A 19873-nucleotide genomic window follows, 5' to 3' on the forward strand; every position below is an offset into this window, starting at 1 on the left:
AATGTTTGAAAAAATGACATTTTCAAAGATTAGAACCTAACTAGGTAAACTTGAACTTGACAGATTCCGGGTCGTTTACTGAATCTGAGTTTATGGATGATCATGTCATGTGAGTGAAAATGTGTTGGCATGTAATCGGTTAACATGACGCAGTGCTTGCGTCCAATGCGCTCATTGCGCTACTGCCGGGGCTGGATCATGATGGTGTGCGGCGGGCGGGTCACTGTTCAGCCATGAAGTTAAACAACCACTTTAAATCCAGCTGATAAGGTGAGTGAATGTGTGGATTTCGAATGATGCTGTATCATGCTGTTGACAGGGATTTGTACGTGGAGCGATCACTTCCTATGTGAGGTAACATGATCCTTGATGAAACGCTTCTATAGTTGGTAACATAAAGGTAACATGAACGCTAGCTAGCAGCAACATATGTGGGTGTTTTACAGGGCTGGTCTGTCAAGGAGCTCTCAGAAGACCGAGACTGCATTCTAGTAGCTGAACGTGGCACCACGTTAGTATTTATTTATTTATGTATTTTAATTTTAAAACTCAACTCGAGTCCTGGAGCAAACACGCCCAGCTAACTCAGTTTACTTACTTGACCCTCAGGGCTGGTTAACCAGCTAGAAGGCTAGTTGGCTTTATGTCAACAAAAATGGCAACTGTCCCTGCAGATCTGGAATTGGCCTGTGTAATTTTCATCTGACCAGCTGGTAATATGGTTCAGAAATTCAGATACCCGATTAATAGAGAATACAGCTGAGCTAATGATCTAGCTAATCATCGCAACTTCACAGTATTCCTTAAGTTATGGTTGACTTGGTTGTATAATTGTATTTTATTAGTATACACGGACTTTACGCACGATAGTCTTCTGCTACTGCGTGCGAACAGCCAGACGCGATCTTGCCTAATATCCTATTAACATTCTATAAAGCAAGCCACGAATAGCGTGAGCGGTGAGCTTCTTCGAATTATGTAATATATGAAATGCGACCAGGTGGGGTCACTGTCATGCACAGTCTCTGCGTGTCAGGAAAAAAATAGTGCAGTGGGCCACAGATAGCCAGAACATTTCATAACATAAGCATCAAGTGGCACTGTGGCCGGACTGAAAGTAATAGCAACGCTATTTATAGGCCCACCCAGTTGCCCTGTCCTTGCAGAGTAGCAGTACAGAGGTTGGGTCCATGCAGGTTACAGGAGCACATGGTGGTCTAGTCTAGTGGGGTGTTCTTCTGAAACTTCAATAGAAGTTCATCTCAATCATAACCCCTCTGGACATGGAGGGGACATGTTGGCACTGAAAGTCAAAGTTTACAATGTTTTGTACAGTTGTAGGCTTGTATGTACCATAATTGAATACTTTCATTGAATTCTACGGTACTGCATATAAGATGCGTACCAGGCTCTCTTTCATACCAACTGCCATCAGACTGTATAATGCATAGTAGTAAATAAAACATCTACTGATGCACAAACCTGGACACATCATCAGTGTTATCTGGAATCGGTGGATGTTTCAAGTCTCGCAAAAGACACCCTCCTCCAGGGGACCCGACCGAGGCTGATCAGACCCCGGCCTGCATGCTACTGTCCACTACTGCCCACACTGTCTACTACTGCCCACACTGTCCACTACTGCCCACACTGTCTACTACTGCCCACACTGTCTACTACTGCCCACACTGTCTACTACTGCCCACACTGTCTACTACTGCCCACACTGTCTACTACTGCCCACACTGTCAACTACTGCCCACACTGTCTACTACTGCCCACACTGTCTCTTGGGGGCTTAGAGACAGTCAGTGGGGAAGATGTCTGATGAGATGCTAGCAGCAGGTGTTGGGCTTGGCGATGCTATAGGCACTGGGTTGCCTCCACACCTGGCTCGTCCTTCGTCTGACCAAAAGTGTGGAATTCCTTCTGTGTGTTGCATCGTTTCCGCTGAACAGCAAACATCTCAGCCTCAGTCGGGGTCGAAGAAGAAGCTTGCCTTTTGGGTTCTTCCTCACGGAAGAAGTGGTTTGGGCTGCCAACCTAGCCTGATTGTCAGACTCTGAGCAAACCAGGCTACTGCCAACCCTCTCCACCCCAGGTTGCCGTCTCTCCGGCCGCCCTCTGTCTCTCCAGATGTCACCACCAACCGTGACCGTGGTCGTCACTCACCCTGTCTGTTCCGGGTTGTCACCAAGGTTAATTAAATAAGGTTAGGAAGCGAATACCGTACGGTGGACTCCATGTTGCTCCCTGGAAGGAAAGAAACATGTGCAATGGGCAGCCAACACTTCCGCGTTCAGCTTCCTTGGTCTCAATTGCCCATGTTTCTTTCCTTCCAGGGAGCAACATGGAGTCCACCGTACGGTCTTCGCTTCCTAACCTTATTTAATTAACCTTGGTTGTCACTACTCACTGGTACTGCCACTCCCAGAGTCTTTCAGTAAATAAAATCACACTTGTGTGAAGTGAGCGGTGCCTTTCATCACAATGATGACATTCTGTGCTCAAAAGGACAGACATACTGTACACACAAAGCTGTGCATTGGAGCGGCTGCATCGCTCAAAAACATTTTATATACCGGTACATAATATAAACTGTACTCTCACCCTCAATGCATGGTCCTGTGTTGGCCCTGCATGGTCTTGTGTGATTATTGATTATATGTCCATAATTATGTGTCTGTTGTGTTTCTGTTTGTGTGGTGGTACGTACATTATACATTTTGTATCACATTATGATGCTCTAACATCTCAATTTCCCATCTGGGATAATGAAGTATATCTCATCTCAGGCTGTTCAGTTAGTATTAACCTACCCGATTGCATTTTAAATATATACAGTATATATAACTCATTAAATTGATTGGTTGTATTAACTGTTGCACCCCTACTGTGTCTCTCCTGTAGGTTTGCGTACGCCACTGGTACACTGTCCGTGTACCTGGACTGTGTTGTCAGCCATGGCTGTGACATCACAGCTTCTCCGTAGTATACCGCGTTCCAAGCTCTTGGCCTCCAGCCTGTTGCCGTGCCAGCACCAGTCCCACTTTGGACACTTTACGTGTGGACCTACTGTGAGACGCCTGCCCTCCAGAGGATACCGGACCACCGCAGACCTCCACAGTTACTATCTGAGCCCTCCACAGGTCAACTCCATCCTCAAAGCCAATGAATTCAACTTCAAGGTATAGATGATGCTGGTTGACACGAAGATGTTTGATTATGTGACTATTATTTCAAACTCCTGCCTCTTAGACTTATTCTCCGCAATTGGAAATCTGATAAACCTCCAACATTTACAAGTTGGGTCAAGTTGTTCTATCCTTTATACCATTGGAGAAGCTCAGATACAACGGGTTCAAATCTCGCCAGAAATTTGTAAAGAATTGAATTCACCCTTTCACTGTCTTCCGATTCACTGTCTTTTGATGATGTGTCCTAAATGTTTTCCTACATGTAATTTGGTTCACTGTGTAGCCCCTTAATCTAGTAAAAGGCAAACTTTATTTTATTGTATTTATTTAATTCATTTATTATTTATATCCTTTACTACCTGTTTATTTTATTTTATTGTTGCTTTTTGTTGTTGTTGTTGTCTTGTTTTGTGATGGAACCGGGGAGGGTGGGATATATGTGGGGTTGTTTGTCTACAAAAACTGAAAATCTTATAAATAAAGTTATAAAACATAATAATAATAATAAATAGACCACGATTGTGTGTGTGTGTGTGTGTGTGTGTGTGTGTGTGTGTGTGTGTGTGTGTGTGTGTGTGTGTTTCTATACTGTATATCTATATCAACCAAAAATGTTGGGTTGATACAGCCCTAATTGTCATTATTCAATGTTTCTTATTCATATGTGTGTTTATTCTAGGTTCCAGAGTTTGATGGGAAGAACGTGTCTTCAGTGATGGGTTTCGACAGCAACCAGCTGCCAGCCAACTCTCCCATTGAGGACCGCCGCAGTGCTGCCACCTGCTTCCAGACACGAGGGATGCTACTGGGTGTATTTGATGGCCATGCTGGCTGTGCCTGTGCCCAGGTACACATTTCTCTACTTCTAATAACTGACTTTAATCTAGTTCGCAAAATATGATATCATCCTCATTCTTGTGAACTGTAAATGTGATGTCATAGTGCCACCCTCCTCTTATTCCATGGACGCCTGAACAGTTATAAGCTCACGATAAGACACGTTGAGATTTTTTAAATCTTAATTGGCCCTGTTTTGCCCATTAATAATTCTGTGTATATTCACGTTATTTATCATAATTGTCCTGTGCAATTTATTTACACGTTGCAATGTTTAACGCAAAAAAAACAAAACACAATTAAACCATTAATCAAAATGGTTTGTATGACAATTCATCTTCAACTGAAATGTCATGATTGTGACAACCCTGTCTGTCTCCACCAGGCATTGAGTGAGAGGTTGTTCTACTACATAGCTGTATCACTGCTGCCTCATGAAACCCTGTGTGACCTGGAGGCAGCAGTGGAGTCTGGCCGGGCCATCAGCCCCATTCTGCAGTGGCACAAGCACCCCAACGACTACTTCAGCAGAGAGGCTCAGGGTCTGTACTTCAACAGTCTCCGTACCTACTGGCAGGAGCTCATAGACCTCAACAGGTAATGACGGTACCATGTGTCTTGAAAAGTAGAGCATATCTAGCGTTGTGTTTACATTTAAAAGGTTATTCTTGGGGGCATAATTGCCTTTTATTTCATGATGATGGTGGAGAGACATGAGAGACAGGAACGGCAGGATAGAGAGAGGGGATGACATGCACCCGTCGTGTTGTGAACTTGTAGATGTGCTATTTTCACTAGTTTGGGTCCCAGGAAAACTTTCTCTTTTGGATCTTGAGCTAAAAAGATCGGGATTATTGTTGTAGATAATCCAACACAGTGAACTGTGCTACGTGTGTGTGCATGTCCCGCCCTCAAGCATCAGCCCCCCTTGCTATAGATGACCTTCCAGCGTCCCTGGTCTGATCTAATGTCTATTCTGTCTCTTCCTGCGCATCACTTAATGACATGGCTCTGTCTCTCCATTCTCAGCCCAGGGGAGGTTCCAGACACCAGGGAGGCATTGTTGAATGCCTTTAAGAGGCTGGATAATGATATATCCCTAGAGGCTCAGGTGGGGAACTCCAGTGACTCTTTGTCAAATTGTTTACTTGTTAACAAATGCTATGTATGCTAGTTGCTTGTCCACACATGCTTGGTATGTTATTTAGACAGATGCTAGGTTTAATGTCTACCTGCTGTCCTAGTTACTTTGTGGCACTTACCCTGTCACTGGTTGACTAGAGTTCATGCCGCTTACTCCAATCTTGCACTCTTAAATCACTCTGGTTAAGAGCATCTGCTAAATGCCGAAATTGGCCTTGTCTGCATTTCCAAAAAAGCATCGATTACTGGCCGGGAGCGCAGAATAGATGTATTTTTCCGAATGCTTCTTGTATGTGCTGTAAACTATCTGTTTCTGTCTAGGTGGGAGACCCAAACCCCTTCTTGCACTACTGGGTTCTGAGAGTGGCCTTCTCTGGTGCTACAGCTTGTGTGGCTCACATCGAAGGACCAGATCTGTACGCATGTTACATTCTTTACCCTTTTATACCTTGCTATTTAACTTACAGGTTTTATGACATTCATTTTCATTTATTTTTATTTTTCTTTTTTCTTTTAGGTTTTATGACCTCAATTACACCCAAAAAACCTGAACTTTGAACATTCAGTGGATCTTCTGTGGTCTGAAGTTTTCTTTGGGGTTTGGAAGCCTTTTGAGCTACAATGAAAACAGGCAACACAGTGAAAATAGTGACATCTGCTGGCAAATCCCATTGACATATAAGGGATTTGCAGGATCTTACATCACAAACAGCAGGAAAATCAGAGCACCTGTTTGAGCCAGAAAACCCCAGATCACAGAAAATCTACTGAATGTTAAAAGTTCATGTTTTTTGGGTGCAATTGAGCTTAGAAAATCTAAAAAAAAATCAAAAACCTTTTTTTAGAAGAATCTACACGGGGGTGAAAATGGGTTACAAAATCGTGGGATAAAAAATAAAAAATAGAATCTATTGACTAAATATATTATTATGGTTGTCCCGATCTGATCACGTGATCGGAAATCGGGGCCGATCACGTCATTTTCAAATGATCGGAATCAGATTGGGACGTGATCAGGACATCCCTAGTATCAATATTATATCCATATCATGATATTAAACTGGATATTGTCTGTGATTTTGGATATTGAACTATTGTGATAAGTCTTCTATAAAAATATAAATATCGGATCGGGAAAAATCGGTATTGGCAGATGCTCAAATTCAAATGATCGGTATCGGATCGGGAGCAAAGAAACGTGATTGGGACATAATTGTCATCATAAGCTGTGGTTTGACACCTCTTCTCATGTTCCCCTCAAGGTACATAGCCAATGCGGGAGATGGTCGGGCAGTGTTGGGAGTGCAGGAGGAGGATGGCTCATTCAGCGCGCACACACTCTCTAACGACCACGCTGCCCAGAACGAGGACGAAGTGGCTCGCATACGGAGTGAGCACCCTCCGTCAGAGAGAAAGACAGTCATACGACAGGTAACACACCACTCCTTCTGCTTCTGTCCCAGTACCTGCTTTGATAGACTCACAATTCAGTCCCTAAACGCTTCGCTCAGACTGAGGACGACCTCCCAGCTTTCGTTGCTAAAACTGTATGGAACCAATTGGAGCGTTAACTTAAAAAATAAATAAGCATTGCAGAACCAATCCAAATGGAGACGAGATTATTGAAGCTTTCCCCTCTTTCTGTTTCCCGCCCTCTGTATTGTTCAGGACCGGTTGCTGGGCCTGCTCATGCCGTTCCGTGCGTTCGGGGACGTTAAGTTCAAGTGGGGTATTGAGTTGCAAAAGCGTGTGCTGGAGTCTGGGCCTGACCAGCTCCATGAAAATGAACATACTAAGTTCATCCCCCCCAATTACCACACGCCACCCTACCTGACTGCTGAGCCTGAGATTACACACCATAGACTACGGCCTCAAGACCGCTTCATGGTGAGAGTCAAATGTATTCATATTTATCTCCTACATATATCAGGGTTTCTAATGCATTTATTATTTTCTTGATGACTACAACGTTCATGTCTGCTGCCTCCAGGTGATTGGTTCCGATGGTCTCTGGGAGACTCTCCACAGGCAGGAAGTGGTTCGTATCGTCGGGGAGTATTTAACGGGCGTGCAACAGCGTCAGCCGCTTACCGTTGGAGGTTACAGGGTCACCCTGGGACAGATGCAGGGGCTACTGGAAGAGCGGAAGGCTCGCATGTCTTCTGCCTTCGAGGATAACAATGCGGCCACCTACCTCATGCGACATGCAGTGGGAAACAATGAATTTGGCACCGTGGACCATGAGAGACTTTGCCAGATGCTGTCATTGCCTGAGGAGCTGGCTCGCATGTACCGTGATGACATCACCATCATCGTCACTCAGTTCAACCCACATGGGATCGGAGCACAGATACAGGAGGAGCGGTCTTGAGCCCAAAGTATTTTGTTCTGCTGAGAACTAATATGCAAACATACACACACACACACACACAAACATCAGTAACCATGCACATGTACCATAAGCACACTTTCTGTGGACATACAGGCGTACTGAAAAAGTATTTAGCAAATCATATTTTACCATTTTAACAGTATTCATGTAAAGATATTGTCTGCATTTTAGTTCTGTATGAGAGTTGAAATGCTAGATAATATGCCAAGGTGAGGCAAGTGAATTTTGCCTTGAGTTTTCACAAGTTTACTTTAAATAGGAAGATATTTATGTTGACAACATCTTATTGTTGGACTTTCCAATATAGTGGAAGTCCCTGTGCAATGGAAAATATCAAAGAGTCACTGCTAATAGGAAACACATTGCACTTTGTGCCAAAATATTCAACCACCAGGCTTGCTTTGCTACTACTCCTACAAATTGTGTCAGAAACTCAAGCAAATTGGTACACATTATCTGTGTGGTCACGTTTATCAAAAGGTATTTGTCCGATTTGTTTTCTTTCTCCAATTGGCGGCTTTCAGAGTTATCAGGTGGGCAAATCATGACGCAGCATCCAATTGCCTTGAAACTTTGCACACACACACACACTCCCAGTAGGCAAAGGAAATGTTTCTAATTTGCCTCATTGTGGCACTTTAACAGCCCCCTTCACATTTTGGCTTATAACATTTGAAATGGGTCATATAATATAAATATTTCTAGATTATGACGGATTATGACGGAACTCTAGATATAGGCCCTGGCCATTTGCGTCAAACTACTTCCACCATTTTTTTTTTACTACTACAAATTGTGTCAAACTCAGTTATGTCATCAAGATTTATCAGTCAAGAGTTTTCATATTCCATTCCAATTGGCTATGTCTGACCTCCAAACTTTGCAGGCCATGGGTAAGCGACCTGGCCCTGGCAGAGAGCTGCACTCCAAGGAGTTTGCTTTCAGCGATGGAGTTGAACTTAGTTGTGTGCTGGCAGTACCACATTATTATACCATTATGCCTGCACTGACGGTTTGTAATCTTGAGTACCACTTCAGTGAGACATTACTGTTTTTTTAGCCGCCTTTTCCACTTTAGAGCTGTTTCTGCTTATCGGAAGCTGATGTTACAATAGGATTGTTTGTCCTGTCCATCCATGATAAAAGTAGGGAGTGTCTGCCTCTCTCATTCAGACACCTGTTTTTGTCATCAAAGTTTATTTTATAGACACCTCTTTTATGTTCTTACCATTTGTTTTGCATATCGGATGCAGTTATGAGTCCTGGAAAGACTTAAGCATGCCGGAAAGGAATATTGGTTGGAAAGGAATATTGCTTTTCTATCACATAGCTTCTGGCCGTACATTCTACTGTAGAGTCCCTGAGACATCACATGGCCAATGTGGGAACGAAAAAGAGAGGAAAAACATATTCCAACGCTCTGCCGTGTGCACAGTATTCTGTCCATTGGTCAGAGTCAATGATTTAAACCACTTTAATCCAATTGTCTGTTTCTGTGGCAAACATTTGGTGAAATCTAGTCTACAAACTCATAACGCGTTGCTTTGCGACGTGTTATGAGCTAGTAGATTGGTTTCAGCACAGACATTGTGTAGAGGGAAATATACTAGAGAATGTAATATAGTCGACTACGTTTATAGGATTCAAGTGGTTACATTCTTTTATGGTTTTCTACTGACATAACAGTTCTGACAAGCCTATAGGGCAGGCCTATTCCCTCTGGCAGGCCTGTCTGTCTGAGGGCAGGTGGCTGTAATTTGTACTTCTGGCACTTTGTGTTCATGAGCATGTGTGTTTTTCAAGGATTGTTAAGGTTAAAAGGGAAAAGTTGTTTAACCTGTCGGGCCTCTCACCGCCATCGTGTCTACTTGCAATTTTTGTGCTTGTTGTGTACACATTTATGGAAGATGTACAGGATGTACTCAGCTAGTATACTGTATAGTTTATTTTGGTTTGTCTTATTTTGTTGCAGGGAAGCTATATATTGCCTTACCTTTTTTCTTTTTTTGTGGGTCATTGCATATCTGGTCGATAGTTTGTTACTGGTAAGACAGTCTAATCATATAATGACATGACACAGCCACAAGCTAGCCTCATGGCGGAGCACTGACAGAATTCTTGTCATATGGCTGTGCTGGCTGTATTCATGGTCAAATGAAGAGAATGTAACGCTGAAAGAGGCTGTCAGAATACTTGAAGGTTATTTATTCAGCTTTGGCAATTATCTTACATGTCCTGTATCTTAAATCGTATGTAAGTTATATGTGACATACTTTTGTATTTGCATTGTTTTAATAAAACGCTGAATACACACTGTGTATATGGGGGGGAGGGGGGACGGCTGAGACATACTGTACATGTCTAGGCCTCTGAGAAGAACTCCCAGTTCTGCGGCTGCCACTCCCCTTGGAATGTAGTTGGAGCAAGCACCACAAAGGTCGATGTGATCTCAGGTTGCACATAACTGAAAAGTGTGTGAAGGTCGAGCCTTTTCAGCTCAGGCCATGGCGTTTGTTCTGTGTAAAGTAATTACCTGGCCATCACAGGAGAAACCAAGTTACTGCAATGCAGCTGTGCTGTTCTCTAACCAGAATGTTGATGTTCTTTTGTAACCATAGGGGACATCAAGTAATGGTTAATCAGTCATTTAAATGTGTTTATAAGTAAATGTTGCATTTTGGTACATATTGGTTGTTGGCATAGCAGAAAGACTCACTGAAATCCAAAAAGTTGCAGGTAAGTCTACAGCCCAGCACCTCCAGAAGGCTCACAGTTGTACAAATAAATATTAGTGTAAACAGTGGACAAAGGGTCGGAATGCTGGCCCTTGTTTGAACAAGGTTATAATAGGATATTGCGCTGGACATAATCTAACAGCCTTAAATGTTCTAGGCTGGGAGCCAGGTGTGGCTCATGGGATGTTTTCTGCTATAAACTATTGTTCCTCCTGTGTTCTGATGGTCTATAATATCTTTGACCATCACAAGCTCATAATAACACAGGTTAAGATAGGATATTGAATTGATAAAAGTTGAAAAATGTTGAATACTGTTCTACTGCTTTCCCTGGCTTACATTTTCATTCCCAAACATTTGTAATTAATTCATAATCAATATTAGGGATGCTTAATTAGCCATTATATATATATGTTTTTAAGGTTTCCAGATATTTGCCAAATGCCACCACTGGATGGTGCTGTAAGACCATGAAGAATACGTTAAAGGTGCACCACAGTATCACAACTTGCATGGTACAACATCATTATTATTATCACACCAAAATTGACTCTGGCTTCAACTACTAGCTGTAATTTAGAAAACAGATAGATTTCAATATAAGATCTTACAGTACACTGGACTGTTAGGAGGCCTATGTCATTATTATGTACTTAGCCTATTATTAGCCTACTTTCCAGGGAAAGAGAAAAAAACACAATTAAAGGTAGAATAGAGAGTAGAGATGTGAGGCTCTGTCACACTAGGCCCCTCTCATAGCACTGAATGACAGGGCTGTCCTGTTACAGGAATGGTAAAATGTCAGGAATGGTAAAACCATCTCTGTCACACACCCAGGGACAAATTAGCCATTGGGCCAGTGGGGCTGTGGCCCAGGGGCCCTTGGCTATCAGTGCCCAATGCCCAATGCATTCTCTATGGCAATAGCACAAACTTTGGCATGCTACTAGTCCTACATACTTACACCTAGCAACCCCATTCTAGTCTACTTAGGTTCATCTTACGGTGGACATGTTTGCCTGAAAAGGAATCTTTGAAATGTTTCATAGTTTTAGAAATATAGTGCTTTCAAATTTACAATGGGGCTCAATGGCAAAAATGATGAAAAACAAGGATATTCTTTTTTTCAAAAAAATCAAAAAACGATGGGCTATAACCCATCGTTTTTTTTTTCATTTTTTCATTTTTTTCAAATCCTCAAAAATGATGAAAAACGGCGTGCTATAGTATGCCGTACGATATGGGCTATAGCCCATGGTCAAAAATGATGAAAAACGAGGATATTTCTTTTTTTCAAAAATAAAAAAAACGATGGGCTATAACCCATCGTTTTTTTCATTTTTTTCAAATCCTCAAAAATGATGAAAAACGGCGTGCTATAGTATGCCGTACGATATGGGCTATAGCCCATGGTCCAAAATGATGAAAAACGAGCATTAAAAAAAAATCTAAAATTCAAAAAACGATGGTCTATAACCCATCGTTTCTTTTTCATTTTTTCATTTTTTTCAAATCCTCAAAAATTATGAAAAACGGTGTGCTATAGTATTATTAAATTATCATTACCGAAACAGACGTTCTCTCTACCGCAACATACTTAAAAGTATAGCAGTGTATGAGAATGGGTGTTGCGGAGGATGAGAGGCATTCCTCTCATCCTCCGCAACACCCCAATGCATTCTCTATGGCAATAGCACAAACTTTGGCATGCTACTAGTCCTACATACTTAAACCTACCAACCCCATTCTAGCCTACTTAGGTTCATCTTACGGTGGACATGTTTGCCTGAAAAGGAATCTTTGAAAGGTGTCATAGTTTTAGAAATATAGTGCTTTCAAATTTGAGACTTTTAACATGATGCTCAATGGCAGATTTTGGCACGTCAAAAAATAACTTTCACCTAGAAACTCCATTCACACTTTTCATTATTCAGCTTACTGTGGAGACACATGCTGGAACGTTTTACTTTTAAATGTTTTGTAGTTTCTGAGTTATTTAACTTAAACGCCCAATGCATTCTCTATGGCAATAGCACAAACTTTGGCATGCTACTAGTCCTACATACTTAAACCTACCAACCCCATTCTAGCCTACTTAGGTTCATCTTACGGTGGACATGTTTGCCTGAAAAGGAATCTTTGAAATGTTTCATAGTTTTAGAAATATAGTGCTTTCAAATTTGAGACATTTAACATAGGGCTCAATGGCAGCTCTATAGGCACGTCAAAAGTCACTTTCACCTAGAAACTCCATTCACACTTTTTATTATTCAGCTTACTGTGGAGACACATGCTGGAACTTTTTTTCATTTTTATGTTTTGTAGTTTATGAGTTATTTAACTTAAACGCCCAATGCATTCTCTATGGCAATAGCACAAACTTTGGCATGCTACTAGTCCTACATACTTACACCTAGCAACCCCATTCTAACCTACTTAGGTTCATCTTACGGTGGACAAGTTTGCCTGAAAAGGAATCTTTGAAATGTTTCATAGTTTTAGAAATATAGTGCTTTCAAATTTGAGACTTTTAACATATGGGTCAATGGCAGATTTTGGCGTCTAAAAGTCACTTTCACCTAGAAACTCCATTCACACTTTTTATTATTCAGCTTACTGTGGAGACACATGCTGGAACGTTTTACTTTTAAATGTTTTGTAGTTTCTGAGTTATTTAACTTAAACGCCCAATGCATTCTCTATGGCAATAGCACAAACTTTGGCATGCTACTAGTCCTACATACTTACACCTAGCAACCCCATTCTAACCTACTTAGGTTCATCTTACGGTGGACATGTTTGCCTGAAAAGGAATCTTTGAAATGTTTCATAGTTTTAGAAATATAGTGCTTTCAAATTTACAATAGGGCTCAATGGCAGACATTGGCACGTCAAAAATCACTTTCACCTAGAAACTCCATTCACACTTTTTATTATTCAGCTTACTGTGGAGACACATGCTGGAACCTTTTTACTTTGAAATGATTTATAGTTTCTGAGTTATTTAACTTAAACGCCCAATGCATTCTCTATGGCAATAGCACAAACTTTGGCATGCTACTAGTCCTACATACTTACACCTAGCAACCCCATTCTAGCCTACTTAGGTTCATCTTACGGTGGACATGTTTGCCTGAAAAGGAATCTTTGAAATGTTTCATAGTTTTAGAAATATAGTGCTTTAAAATTTACAATGGGGCTCAATGGCAAAAATGATGAAAAACGGCGTGCTATAGTATGCCGTACGATATAGTCCAAAATGATGAAAAACGAGGATAATTATTTTTTCAAAATTTTAAAAAACGATGGGCTATAACCCATCGTTTTTTTCATTTTTTTCAAATCCTCAAAAATGATGAAAAACGGCGTGCTATAGTATGCCGTACGATATGGGCTATAGCCCATGGTCCAAAATGATGAAAAACGAGGACAAAAAAAATAATCAAAAATTCAAAAAACGATGGGCCATCGTTTTTTTTCATTTTTTCATTTTTTTTCAAATCCTCAAAAATGATGAAAAACGGTGTGCTATAGTATTATTAAATTATCATTACCGAAACAGACGATATCTCTACCGCAACATACTTAAAAGTATAGCAGTGTATGAGAATGGGTGTTGCGGAGGATGAGAGGCATTCCTCTCATCCTCCGCAACACCCCAATGCATTCTCTATGGCAATAGCACAAACTTTGGCATGCTACTAGTCCTACATACTTACACCTAGCAACCCCATTCTAGTCTACTTAGGTTCATCTTACGGTGGACATGTTTGCCTGAAAAGGAATCTTTGAAATGTTTCATAGTTTTAGAAATATAGTGCTTTCAAATTTACAATGGGGCTCAATGGCAAAAATGATGAAAAACAAGGATATTCTTTTTTTCAAAAAAATAAAAAAACGACCCATCGTTTTTTTTTCATTTTTTCATTTTTTTCAAATCCTCAAAAATGATGAAAAACGGCGTGCTATAGTATGCCGTACGATATGGGCTATAGCCCATGGTCAAAAATGATGAAAAACGAGGATATTTCTTTTTTTCAAAAATAAAAAAAACGATGGGCTATAACCCATCGTTTTTTTCATTTTTTTCAAATCCTCAAAAATGATGAAAAACGGCGTGCTATAGTATGCCGTACGATATGGGCTATAGCCCATGGTCCAAAATGATGAAAAACTAGAAAAAGTGCCCTTCTGGGCACAGGTCTCCACCAGGATTTCTTCCTCAGCCTAGTGGGAATATGCGTGCACAGTTTCATCGCAATCGGACGCTGCGTTGAGGAGTTGTGGCGATTTGTACAAAGCGGGCTACTCCTGAAAACTGTAGGAGCCAATCGTGGCCAATCAGGATGGAATATGAGAAATCAAACAAACCTGTCTTGATCACATGACTATGGAGATCATGTGTACCGATTTGCGTGAAATTTTGATAAAATCTGAAGGAGTAATAGAAAATGTGTTTTACATATGTCGGCCTCCTGGTGGCGCTATAAAGAGCAGATGTGAAAAATTCCAGGCAAAGGTTTTTCCTTGGCCTCTAGGGAGTTGGCATACAAAGTTATCCACAGATCCATGCAGTTAGAGGTAAAAACACTTTTGGGCCAGTTATAGCGCCACCTTGAGGCTGAGTTGAAATTGTTCATGTGGCATTTCGTCCTCGGCCTAGTGGGAATGTGGGTGCACAATTTCACGGAAATCACGCGATGTGTTCATGATTTGCAGCATTTTGTTTGAAACTGAGCACTCCTGTGAACTTTGGAAGCCAATCTTAGCCAATCAGGATGGCGTCTGAGAAATCTGAAAGACCGGTTTCGTTGAATGGCTCTAGAGAGACTGTGTACCAATTTGCGTGATGTTTGGACAAAATCTGTAGGTGTACTGTGCAAAAACTTGTTTTGCACAAAGCGGCCTCCTGGTGGCGCTATAACAGGCCGTTCTGGAAAGTTTGGGGCAGAGGTTGATCGTTGGCATCCAGGGAGTGTGTGTGCAAAATTTGGCATCGACCGGGTTAACGGTGGCCGAGATTAGCTCCTCACGGACGGACGGACACACACACGGACGGACACACGGACGGACGGAGTGCAAAACATACTCTCCCCCCATGCCTTCGGCCTGGTGGAGACAATAAGTGTCTGAGCTGAAATCGACATGTAAATATGAAATAAATGCTTAAACATGTAGCTATAGGTGCAAAGACCACAAGTGAACCTTTCATGCCTGTTTTCTCAACTCGCTGTTTCTCTGTAAGACATTGCTCTATAAGCCATATCTCCAAAACTGGTGGGTGAAACTGAACATGACCAATATGTCAATTTGAAGCTATGATTCCCTGCTTTCATATATATTTCATATTGTGGGTGTGCAAAGGTGCAAATTCCCAAAAGATAATTAGTTTATTTACTTATGTAGGGAAAAATGGGAACAAAACGAATGGAAATAATTACACACATATATATGATTATTATTACTACCATAGCCCATAGCCATATAGAAACTCAGACTTTCTTTGTTTAAAAAAGAACCTTGGGGGATTAATAAAGTGACAACTTTTACAATATCTCCATTACCATTATCCAAATTAATTCCTGATGCATTTATGGCCTAAACGGCTTCCCATACTCGACTAAAGAGCCTTGATCCTATAGCCGGGTAGTAGAGCAGCACCATATAGCCTAGTCGACACTAGCATAGTAGAACACAGGCAGGATTGATTGATTATTTTACAGTTTGCAGAATTACAGTACATTTCACTGTACAACTCAATACAATAACTGTTAACTGTGAGTGGACGACACCATAAAGCATTACACTTGTTTACAATAGGGCCCACCATTTTCAATTCATCAAAATTAGACGTACAAATATACACGACAACTATAAATCCGACAATGTTCCATGATTTAAACACTCTCAGAGAACAAATTAACCCTGATTTTACAATATAGATTGGGGGTCCCAGAGATAGAAATACCACTCAATGGGGGTAGCCTAATGCATGTCAAACTAGCCCTAACAATAACCTCACAAAACAACTAGTCGGTGTTGTTGGTAGTAATCAACGGGGCTCGAACCGGCAAAGTTAAGTTGCTAGGTTTAGAGATAGAGTTCTATATTGTCTATGTAAGCCATGACGTCAGCGTCAGCCGCCCTTCCAGAGCCACTTCCGGACACGTGTACAGTTACGTTAATAATTCTACTCGAGTTGGAAGCATTAAAGACCCATTTAACCCTCATTGGCTTCCTTTCTTTTCCCTTTTTGCTTCCTATATGATGAATTCCTGTTCTGTTCTTTAACTATATAGAATTGTCTATTTGTATGTCTCTAAATGTTTTGATGAATTGAACAATGTGGACCCTGTTGTAAACAAGTGTAATGCTTAATTGGGTCGTCCACTCACAGTTAACAGTCTTTGCATTGAGTTTGTGCTTGAAATGTACTGTAATTCTACAAACTGTTAATAAATATTTCAATCAATCAAACCAGAGCTAGACTACACCATGATATATTATTAGGAGTACAATAACTTTGCATTGTGAATAAAAAGGTATAGCCACAGTGGGGTTGCAGTGTAATGCTTAATTGGGTCGTCCACTCACAGTTAACAGTCTTTGTATTGAGTTTGTGCTTAAAATGTACTGTAAATTCTACAAACCGTTAATAAATATTTCAATCAATCAATCAAAAATGAATCAATGATTGAGAAAAACATCAGCGGGGTTTGAACCCGTGAAGTTACATAAGGTTGTATTGAAAGTCGGGTGTTTAGACCGCTAGACCACTAAGGACGCTGCCAGAAAAGGGACTGATGTCTGTATTGACTATTCAAGCCGTGACGTAACCCGCTTCCGGGTCTTACTCAAGAAAGCTCCACGTCATACATTTTCTTTTCTTTACAGTTACATTAATAATAATTATAGTCGAGTTGGAAGCATTAAGACACACTTTAACCCTCAATGGCTTCCTTTCTGAAAAATAACGCTATTGTAAAAAAATAAAAAGATTCACGCGTTCAGAATCATAATAGAAGCGGACGGGACCCGGATGTAACGTAAGGAGGACTACAATAATGACTACAAAGAAAATCGCGGCAAAAGACTCGCGGGCGTGGCCTCACGTCACGTCACACCCGGAAGGAAGTGACGCCCCCCCTCCTCAAATACGGAAGAGACGCGTGGAGGAGGGGGGTTTGCTTCAGTGTTGTTTTGATTCTGCCACGTCACCATGTCCGCCGCCTCGTCGTCGTGTCCGCAGCAAGGTACGTTAAATGTTATTTAATACTTAAACGTTGTTGTTGTTGTTCAAACATCTGTGATCACTTTATATGATGTTAACTTTGTTGTGATGTTTATATATTATGTTCGTGCCGCTCTGTAAAACCGTGTTCCAGTGGCCTAATGGTTACTGTCGGCGCCTAGCAGACAACAAGGCCCGGGTTCGATTCCCCGTCGAGGACTGAGAAGTTAGCTTCATTCTTACCAAACTAAACACAATTGTTTTAGCTTTTCTCGTCGAGGTCCATTATTCAATTCAGTATTTGAGCCTAAAATGGTGGTCCCGTGGCCGGCTCAGATACTGAATGAATTATGGACCTCCACTTGATGCAAACAAACATTTGTGTTTGTTAAGAAGAAAAGATACTCGGTCATCGACTGGGAGTCGAACCCGGGCCCGGATGTTCACATAGCATCGATTCTAACCATCGGCTACTGGATCATGGTTTTGTAAAGTAGTAGAAAGATAATATATGAACACAACAGAGTAGAAACAGAGCATTCTGGGATGCACGCTAGTTCGTTAGCTAGCTAGCTAGCGTGCTGCCGTCGTGAACGTGCACAATGATATAGTCAACGGACCAGCGCGTTCATGTGTTTGGGGCCAGGCTGCAATACCTTCATTCGGCCACTATGTCCATTTGGCCTCAGGGTTTCCTCTGGGTGCCTTCTCTATTCATAATAATTATACTCTAATGCTCACAATTGTGGTCAGTGGCTCAAATGTGTCTGAGAGGCTAAATGGCCTCAAATGGTGGTCCGTGGCTGAATAAAGAATCGACTAGAGGTGAACAGAGTAGTGTTTAGATGGTTCTGTTATGACTGCATGCTGTAGTGTTTAGAATTTAGATGGTTCTGTTATGACTGCATGTTGTAGTATTTAGATGGTTCTGTTATGACTGCATGTTGTAGTATTTAGATGGTTCTGTTATGACTTCTCCTCTGCATGCTGTAGTGTTTAGATTGTTCTGTTATGACTGCATGTTGTAGTATTTAGATGGTTCTGTTATGACTTCTCCTCTGCATGTTGTAGTGTTTAGATGGTTCTGTTATGACTTCTCCTCTGCATGTTGTAGTGTTTAGATGGTTCTGTTATGACTTCTCCTCTGCATGTTGTAGTGTTTAGATGGTTCTGTTATGACTTCTCCTCTGCATGTTGTAGTGTTTAGAATGGGGGTGGGCAACTTTGACGATAGAGACTATATTTCCACTATATTTCCACTCTCACTCCAGAGGGCCACGTTGCATATTACTGTTGTAGCAAAAATAGCCGATGTACAAGCTCAAAACGCGTCGCAGTGCAACGCGTTTGGGGCTTATTGATCAGCTTTTTCCCCCCCCCAAGACGGTGGATTGTGGCCCATGCCTTCCTGCTGTTATTTGTCATGTTGGTCTTCTCTATATCTTTTCGTCCTGGGCATGACGTTAAACTGTTCCGTTCGAGAGGACCGGCGACCCTCGAATGTAAACAGCCACGAAAGGAAACTGTGTGTGTGAGGTGTTCTATCATTTCATTCCAGTACTACTACTTTGGGTAGTGGCTGGACGTTTGTGTAGATATTGAAAAGGAGGGGGCGAGCAGGCTACCTTGTGGTAGGCCGTTCTTTTGGGCTTTCCATTTACTCCTCTGGTCATTTAACTGGACATAGAAGCGCCTGTTGTTGAGGAGGCTTTTCCTGACCATTGTGCGGTGTTGGACAGTGTCGTAGGCAGCAGAGAGATCTCTGTGCTGCTCCAGTTATTTGTTTTCCCTCAAACCCATCCTCAATGTGTTGGGTGAGGTTGAGCTCTGTCCAGCACAGGAGCGGCCAGGACGGAAACCAGCTTGGTCTTTAGTCAGCTTGGTGTCTATGAGTGGCAACGAGGCGTTGGAGTAGCAGCTTATCATATAGCCTTGTAGGTGATGCAGAGGGAAATGGGTCGGTAGCTCTTTGTGGATAATGGGTCTTTGCCAGGTTTAAGGATTGCAACCACTTTGGCCTTTTCCCAGACAGAAGAGATGGTTTTCTGTGCTATGCATGTGTTCAGCATCCCCACAAGCCAGGTCTTTGCGTTGGGTCCCAGGTGCTGTAACATTACTGCCAGTAGGTCATCAATCCCTGCTGCTTTTCCGGGTTTCAACTTTCCCATTGCAGTTTCAAGTTCTTCTAGGTCGAAGGGTTTGGTTTGAGAGCTGGCTGATTGTGGTTGGTCTGATACCACTGTGCGATGGTATTCTCCTGTGGGTCGGTGGCGGTCTTGGTCACAACTGGTGGCCAACAGTTGTAACCAACACCGCCACCGACTCACATAGAATACCA

At 41.7% G+C, this 19873-nt stretch overlaps 1 protein-coding gene across 2 annotated transcripts; it reads left to right on the plus strand.

Annotated features, from left to right (window-relative positions):
* Positions 1-184: 184 nt before the first annotated feature.
* pdp1 (pyruvate dehydrogenase phosphatase catalytic subunit 1) lies at positions 185-9882 on the plus strand. 2 transcript variants are annotated; one of them, XM_083760457.1, is made up of 9 exons: positions 185-270; positions 2911-3188; positions 3877-4044; positions 4420-4631; positions 5064-5145; positions 5499-5593; positions 6440-6608; positions 6846-7064; positions 7168-9882. In XM_083760457.1, the coding sequence occupies exons 2-9, from the start codon at positions 2964-2966 to the stop codon at positions 7546-7548; spliced, it is 1551 nt and encodes a 516-aa protein (XP_083616583.1). In that variant the 5' UTR covers positions 185-270; positions 2911-2963; the 3' UTR covers positions 7549-9882. The 2 variants fall into 2 exon arrangements, with proteins under 2 accessions (XP_083616583.1, XP_083616584.1); XM_083760458.1 differs by lacking the exon at positions 185-270 and adding an exon at positions 288-354.
* Positions 9883-19873: the final 9991 nt, after the last annotated feature.

Source organism: Protomyctophum parallelum (assembly GCF_964188405.1).
Source record: "Protomyctophum parallelum genome assembly, chromosome: 3".
NCBI classification, from domain to species: domain Eukaryota; kingdom Metazoa; phylum Chordata; class Actinopteri; order Myctophiformes; family Myctophidae; genus Protomyctophum; species Protomyctophum parallelum.